The sequence below is a fragment of the Carica papaya genome, chromosome 4 (assembly GCF_054855325.1).
Source record: "Carica papaya isolate Zhongbai chromosome 4, ASM5485532v1, whole genome shotgun sequence".
In the NCBI taxonomy this organism is placed as follows: Eukaryota; Viridiplantae; Streptophyta; class Magnoliopsida; order Brassicales; family Caricaceae; genus Carica; species Carica papaya.
Genome location: NC_142312.1, coordinates 6,660,915 through 6,669,105, shown reverse-complemented (window position 1 = coordinate 6,669,105; position 8,191 = coordinate 6,660,915). Strand labels below are relative to the sequence as shown.

At 34.6% G+C, this 8,191-nt stretch overlaps 1 protein-coding gene across 4 annotated transcripts; it reads right to left on the bottom strand.

Annotated features, from left to right (window-relative positions):
• Positions 1-575: 575 nt before the first annotated feature.
• On the bottom strand, positions 576-8,168 carry PRMT7 (protein arginine methyltransferase 7). Of its 4 annotated transcripts, XM_022046190.2 has the most exons (14): positions 7,704-8,167; positions 6,988-7,222; positions 6,435-6,560; positions 5,270-5,434; positions 5,070-5,188; positions 4,918-4,988; positions 4,553-4,824; positions 3,370-3,606; positions 3,171-3,244; positions 2,169-2,262; positions 1,936-2,085; positions 1,729-1,803; positions 1,229-1,325; positions 576-1,106 (listed from the first exon to the last, which is right to left on the bottom strand). In XM_022046190.2, the coding sequence occupies exons 1-14, from the start codon at positions 8,036-8,038 to the stop codon at positions 946-948; spliced, it is 2,211 nt and encodes a 736-aa protein (XP_021901882.1). In that variant the 5' UTR covers positions 8,039-8,167; the 3' UTR covers positions 576-945. The 4 variants fall into 4 exon arrangements, 2 of the variants coding, with proteins under 2 accessions (XP_021901882.1, XP_088073747.1); XM_088217621.1 differs by lacking the exon at positions 576-1,106 and having other exon boundaries at positions 1,229-1,355; positions 7,704-8,168; XR_002540216.2 differs by lacking the exon at positions 576-1,106 and having other exon boundaries at positions 1,251-1,325; positions 1,729-1,817; positions 7,704-8,168.
• Positions 8,169-8,191: the final 23 nt, after the last annotated feature.

The window sequence follows — 8,191 nt, the reverse complement described above, 5'->3', positions numbered from 1 at the left end:
ATAAATAGAAACAAAAATGACATAAGATTTGAAATAAATAAAATTATTGTTTTCAAATTTTTTATTTACATTTTATTACTTCATTAACACATGAATTTAAGTTTGATTCAAATGAATTAATAAAATGTTAATTCCATGAAATAAAAGAGGAATATGATACAAATGAGGTAAGAATTTGTATGAAAATAATATTTTACTTCCAAATTAATTCCATAACTCCAAGTTAATTATTTTTGTGATTCTCTTAACAAGTGAAAATTGAAATCCATCATTAGAAAATTTAAATATTAATAGAAATTATTCAATTATGCACAGTATAAAATTAAAACAAAATTTTATATAATGAATATAAGTAATAAATAATTAAATGAGAATAAAATGTATTTGAAACAAGTACCAGCGTATTTTTATAAAAATATTTGTCCAGAAACTAAATATAATTTTAATTTCCCAATTAAAAAAACAAAAAAAATCCAAGGGAAGACAAGGATCTTAAGTGTATATAACTTCAGAGCCTTTCTCTCCCGGAAAACCAGCAAAAACAATTTAAGTTCCTGTTTACTAACACAAGGATCTTTAAGTGCAAATACTATGTTTATAAATAACTTCATAAGCTTTATGGAATTTACTTGTACCAAACATACAAATAAATACACTTCATCTATCCAGCAACCATCCTCCTTATTGTAACAATAACTCTTCCTGATTTAGGGCATCAAATTATGAACTTGTTGGGGGAATCGATATACGATGATGATATACCGGAGTTTACATCTATCAACCATAATGTTGCAACCATAAGCGGCGCAAAAATTCCTCCATCAGTTGCATAGCGTCAACTCAGAATATTCGTACTTCCCAGGTTACAAATTTTCACCTTCTAGAGACATAGATGTGTTCCTCAATACGTGTATATATGCCAGTGAGCCAAAAAGACAACAATCATTATGAGAAAATGTGCTTGATAATTAGGTCGCCATTTGATGATGGGTCAAAAGATGCTTCCACTACTGCAGATCCACATCCACCTGCACCTCCTGATTCATTCACTTGAACTGCAACAGGCTTTGAAAGAAGCTTGACTCCTTGCTTCCAGTATCTCTCATCTGAGACAGTATGTTTCAAACAAATCATAAACAAATTGGAAAGAAGAAAATAGTCAATGTATTGCTATATAATTAAAAAATATAGGTTCCAGTGTATCACTTTCCTGGCATTTAGATTATACCTGGACCTGTTGATATCACAATGGAATTCTCTGTATCCATCACCCAATCGATCCATAATACAAATCCATGACATATCCCATCTTCAATGAATTCAACCTGGAGCAATCACTCCTCTTGTTATCGAATCTGGTTCAATTACTCACATTCACACACATAAAAATAATCTCAACTTTCAAGTAAAAACCACCTATTTCTATGGTCCCATGCATCCACGAATTAAACATCAAATAATAATTCATGGGATCAACCTTTCACTTGAGTCAACAGCATCTTATCATCAAAACAAATTATTCATGTTTGGCACTTAGAATATGATCGAACATGCAACTGCCAGTTCTTGTGTTTCGATACTAGATTAATAACTGCAGGTTAAGGGCGGGAACTATCACATAAATTGAACATGCATGTCGTGCAAGCCAACAATTAATATGCAAACTAGAGTTATCAAAAGTACACCATATGGTGTAGCTGAATGCTGGGAAGGAACAGCTTGCAATACCTGCGCTTTTCCAGAACAAGGACTTGCTGGCTTTGAGAAATCAAACTCCATGATTGTAAACATTTCACTCAGTGCCTGAAAAAAAATATCTTGATAATAAAAGTACCGATCAACTGATATTCTAGATGAAATTGGAACTATTTTACTTTTTCCTACTTCCAGATTCCTTTGTCTCTTTGAAACCATAAATTTAAGCACATCAGTTACCTTAATCTCTCCACACTGCCAGACGAAAAAGGGCAGACAAGGACCCTCTTTAGGAGTTGGTAAATCACCGCACGAGCCTAAGGTCATATTGACAATTGAATGGTCAAAACCTTCAATCTTCCTCAAACTGTGACGACTAATCCAAAGATTCTGTCGAAAATGCCAACCAGAGTCAAACAAATCTCAAATACAACACTCTCGGTTAGAGGGTGTTGAAAAGTATAGCAATTTACCGGAAGATACATGGCACACGCCTTAAGTATTCCTTTATAAGGCACTATCACTGCATCTTTTGCAAGGATAGAATCAAGCATAGTCCTTTCTTTCCTAAATTCAAATAAAAACAAGTGGGAAGGAGTAAATTAGATTAAAGAAATCACTTGAGTATGAAGCAAACATAGAGATAACTCAAACTTTTTCTTCTCCCAATAATAGATAAGACTACAGAAGCTTTGAAGATGGAAATGCTTTCTTGTGCCAGGGACAAAGTTGGAACCAAAATGGAAGAAGTGGAGATCTGAACTTGGTAACTATAAATAACTGATGAAAACATTTTTGTTATCAAATGAGTTTAAATAGTCTCATTCTCTTTGGAACACTCTAATAACATTATAGGAAGAATGTCCACTCTTTGTCAAATTCCTTTAACTACACTAGCAGTGTATTTCATTCAACTCCAACCTTATTATTGGAATATCTCAAGAAAATATTATTACAATCTTGATTAGTAAAACTATACCATAGCTTTAATGTTTGAACCAGCTTGACTACCATCTTGAAGTTTTAGGGTAGATCTCCAATTCCTACTTAAAGAAGAATGAATTGGAAATCCACCCAAAAAATTCAGTCCAAGTGAAGGTATTCCAAAGATAAAAATGATTATAAGGTTACCTATCAAAATTAAAGTTAAAACAAAGTAAGACTTAAATGAGAATGGAACCAAATAAGACCAGAAGTAAAGTAAAATCTAAATATGAGAACATATTAATACACCATATCATGATCTATATATCTCCAAGGACTGGTATTCTAACATTAAATAGACTAAAGGATGTATGCACCTTATTGCACAGGACAGAAGACCAGGCAAACTAGCATGTTCAACCGGTTCAAATTGGTGCCAGAACAAGGATCAATAGCTAGAAACAAAGGCTTCATTTTAGGAAAAGAAAGACAGGAAAAATACAGCTCTAATACAGTAACTAAATTACAAGGCTCTAATTAATATATACTACCAGAATCGTAGATTTTGCCATGGCAACGCACCCTCCTTTCCAAAATAGTAAGGTTCACCAAGCAGCAGGTCAACCTGCAGATATAAGCCACCATAACAAATTGAGAAGATTTTATTCATGATCCTTGCAAGTTCATAATATGTGGGTAGATATATATAGAAGTGGCTATGAGTATACTAATTGAATACAGAGAGATTACCTTCCTTTGATAAGTACTGTTCCCTGTCAAATATGCTTTCCCCTTTCGAGAAACTTCTAAGCGATCCATTGAGAAATTGTTAGCATAAGCTACAGCTTCCAAATATCTGGCACCCTTCTCTTGCAGCCCCGGAAACAATGATAATACATGTGATGATTTTGAAAGATGTGCAGCAACTAAGGTCAGGAAAACACTGTCATCCACGACAAGACATAATGGATGAGATCTTGACTGCAACTGCAAAGAGTACAACTCTATTAAAACTTGAAGCCAACACATACAAAAAAAGGGAGGGGAGAGGCAAAAGATATAAGAGGATCTTAAACATAAAAAAAAGATAAATAAATAAACAACAGCATATACACCTAAAAGAATTAATAATATAAGTAACAAATATAATAAGGAGAAATAAAAATTTCAACATCACATGCACAAGACTTTTTTTTAAGAAAAGAAAAGATTATACAAACAGGCACCAAGGATGTGTCACTCATTTACAAAATAGTACAGTCCCATTGAAATATCAAGCAAATCACCCAAGTTCCAATCACTATTAACAGGGTGCCCTTTGAACAAATAACAGAAGGGTCTAGAACCAAACATCTCTGATGTTATTAAAAGAAACATTCTGAAAGCTCTTCTGTTCCTCTCTTTCCAATAACCCAAAATTTTTCTTGGTAGAAAGAGAAATATTACTAAGACTAAGAATGAGAAATTACAATGATAGAGGATAATTTATCCTCCTGGAACCCTTTCCTAGAAAAATGCTCCAACATAAAGAGAATTACGAAAAAGAAAGAAAGAATGGAAAGAATCGTGAGCTGATCAGCCCTCCAATCCTATGATGGATAATAATGGAGATATATGAGAACCTCTTTTTTCTTTTTCTCTTTTTTGCTATCTAGAAAAGGACATCTTCATAATAAGATTTGTTCTATTATCTCAACTTAAATGCAGAAAACCAAATAATATTATCTGTTGCAGATAGTGACTAACATAAATAGTAATCAGTTAGCATGCTGGGTATCACTTATGCAAGTAGAAGTTGACAGTGGAAACTAAAGTCAACCATACATAGAAATCCAAATAACAAAGACATCAAAATCCAAATAACAAAGACATAAAAACAAAGCACATGTTTAGCAAATTTGGCAGTTTAGCTTGAGAGAGAGAGAGAGATTACAGCATTTCTTATAGCAGTCAACATGCAAAGCCTCCATTTACTGTCTCCATAAATTGCAATTCTTTCTGGTGGTAACATGAGCTGTAGATTCCAATCATTTACGTTGTATTGCATCACCCCAGGTCTCTCAACTTGGGCTTTGAGTTCATATGACATACTAGTATCAGTATGAACAGCATGCAAAAGAACCTCTTCATGCTCAGTTACAGACAACCCTTCCCCTGGTAAAAACCAAACACACTGTTTCCAGTGGTCACACCAGTCCCCAGCACCTAAAGAAGAATGAAGCAACTTCATTTGTTATACGAAATGAAGACAACACTGCAGTGACAAAGGAATGATGATTTGTGATTCACTTGTGTTACCTTCTGACCTTATCCAACTTGGGGCAGTGGAATAAAAAATTGTTCCTTCATGATCGAGTTGAATTACCCACCTGAACAACATACAGATACATAGAACTTGTTAGAATTATTGCTAGAAATAAATCATGACACAGAGAACGTAAAATGATTACCATGAAACAATAGCATGAACTGTACCCTTGTTAATTGCCTTTATGTGTAGCCCAGTTTCTCCGTAACTGTCTGGCCGTTTCCAAAAGTCAAATTCAAATATCTCGAAGGGTTCTGAAAGCTGAATGAGTCCTAAATTGAGTAGAACTTATACTATTTGTACTTTCCAAGAGGTATAAGGAATAAATATTGAAGCCATTACCAGTTTGATCTCTTCCCTAATTGCATCACAATGCATGGTATACTGTTGTGATTTAACACTTGGAATAGTATTGAAGCCAGTAGGAACAAGATGAATGCCATCCAGTGCTTTTTCTTCATTATTATGCAGATCATTCAGCTTGCTCAAGAATGTGCTCTCAACTAGCTTAAGAGGGGAAACAGAAAAAATCGAAGGGAAAAAAAAGCACTTATGTCAGTCCTAGAAGTATAAAAGAGTCAATTACATTTACATAAAATTAACCAAGTGCTGGTAAATCTACTATTGAGGCATTGTTATAAAAAAGTCAATTACATTTACATAAAATATAACCAAGTGCTGGTAAATCTCCTCTTGGGACATTGTTATATGAAAATGCAGTAAGGATAGACCTATGATAAGACAAAATAAAAAACACCAAAACCTATACTTCATTTTAAACCAATAATGTTGTAGCATTTTTTATAACTATTTGCACTTTTTCTCACAATGTGAGAAGACAAACTATAAAGCTCAATTACCAAACACATTCTCGGGAGATTTGAATTATATACATAAGTCTAAGCTGAATAGACAAATTTGCCAATGGAAACATTTCTTATCACAAATGACAAAGCACAAGAACAATTAAAATCCTTAAAAACTTCCAGAAAGGAGAATAGTACAAGGTCGAGCCAAACACCTGGCCAAGAATATGCTCTCAACTCACTTAAGAAGGGAAACAGAAAAAGGCCGATACCAAAAAAAAAAGCAATTGTTTATAGTCTAGAAGTATAAAAAGAATACAATAAGTAGTCAATTACATTTACATAAAATGTAACCAAGTGCTGGTAAATCTACTCTTGAGACATTGTTCGATGAAATGCACTAAGAACAGACCTACTAGATAAGATGAAACAGAAGAGAACAAACCTATGCTTCATTTTAAACCAATAACGTTGTAGCATTTTTTATAACTATTTGCACTTTTTGTCACAATCCGAGGAGACAAACTACAAAGCTCAATTACCAAAGACATTCTTGGGAAATTTGAATAATATGCATACGTCTAAGCTGAATGGAAAAATTTGACAATGGAAACATTTCTTATCGCAAATGAAGAAACACAGGAACAATTAAACTCTGAAAAATTCCAGAAATGAGAATAGTACAAGGTTGAGCCAAACACCTGGCCATAGGTAACAGCTCGATATGGCACTGTTTGTGGATTTTCCACCAATAACATGTCATGAGCATGTTGTAGAGTAGGTATTAGCCCTTCACCTAATAACTCTGAATCTAATATCTCGCTGACCTGAGCATAATTTGAAAAGCTTAATTAGCAGAGGCAAAAGAGGGGGAGAGGACACCATTATCAGTAGATATGCCTATAATGGAAATATTTCACATAGTTTAGTAAAAAGCATTAGTAAAAAGTATTAGAATCATCTGTGGTAGTTATCACTGTTTTAAAATATACATTTGCCACTTGACATGTAAGACTAACCCTTATGGGAGCCAGTAGTCACCTGAAGTGCTCCCCTTCTTCAAATTCAAGCTTTTCTCAATTTTGAATAATCCCAAGGTTTCAAATACAAGCCAACATAGATTACATCATATAACTACGAGCACTAAAAACATTTTTCTCAACCTGAAAAAAATTGTTTTCTAATGCTAAAAAGATATCTAAGGTTTGAAGGTAACATTCATGAAAGGTCACCAAAAGAAATTATGAGACTCACAAGAACATCTGCTCGTGAAGCAATGTCAACACCAACTTTTAGTTCATCAGAACGTTTGTTGATGACATTGACATGTTTTCCCATACCATTGAGATGCAGAACTTTCCGCATCAACTTTACCATTGGAAGATAAGATTCGCAGGCTGTTACCACTCCCTTGTTATTAGGACATGCTGTGGCATTGCTCAAGCCCATTGCCCTTGCAGCCATCATTGACAATAGTCCAGTTCCAGCACTGTATGATGATTTTACAATGGTAAATAGCGGAATGTGGAAAAAGAAACGCCCATATATTTAACGAGAGAGGAAGGGAAAAGAGCTCAATTATCATACCCAAAAAAGAGAAACAGCATGTACATATACACAACCATACAAGTGTATTACACACACACACACACATCTACGAGAGGGAAAGAGAGAGAGAGAGCATCTTGAATGTCCAAGTGGCTTTTTGTAATTGTCAACAATTGCAAAAAGGAGCTCGGAACATCCCCCATAAGAAACAAAAGAGTTTGTAGTACTTTTCCCATTCATTTACTGTCCTTTCTTGATTAAGACTCAGTGAGCCTACCCCTCCCCAATAATGATTTTCAGTTTAATAGAAAATACATGAAACATAATTTGTTATTATCATATACCGAAGAATACCCATAACAAAAAGCTTATAACAAGAATTTAAAGTTATATAATTATAAATTAAGATGAAAATAGAATACCCGATATCAAGGACGTGGCAAGGTTTAGTTACAGTCTTCTCGATGGCCAAACGGAAAGCTCTGTTACGGCGAGAATCATTAAGCATGTCAAGATAAGACGTACTAGCGAGAAGACCGTCGGAGAAATTATCAGGAAACTCTTCATTTTCCTCGATGACAATCCATTCCGAGTTACCAGTGAGCGGGTTGTGCTTCAGCTGGAAAAGTCGCTGAACCGAGCCGCCGGACATAGCTCGAGTGGGCTGGAAGGGACTGAGAGTCAAGACGAAACGACCCGAAAAGCGAAATGACAGAGGGTAGATTAGGGATTTTGGAATCAAGTGCAGGCGATTCATGAATTATGAGAGTGAATAGACGGCACTGGGAACGTTCGCCGTTTCAAAGCCCGGGAATTTTCATAGGAGATGTCCTGGGAATTTTTTCCTTAAAATTTTTTTTCCAATCATTTTCATACGACAATTGAATATTATCATATATATAACATATAT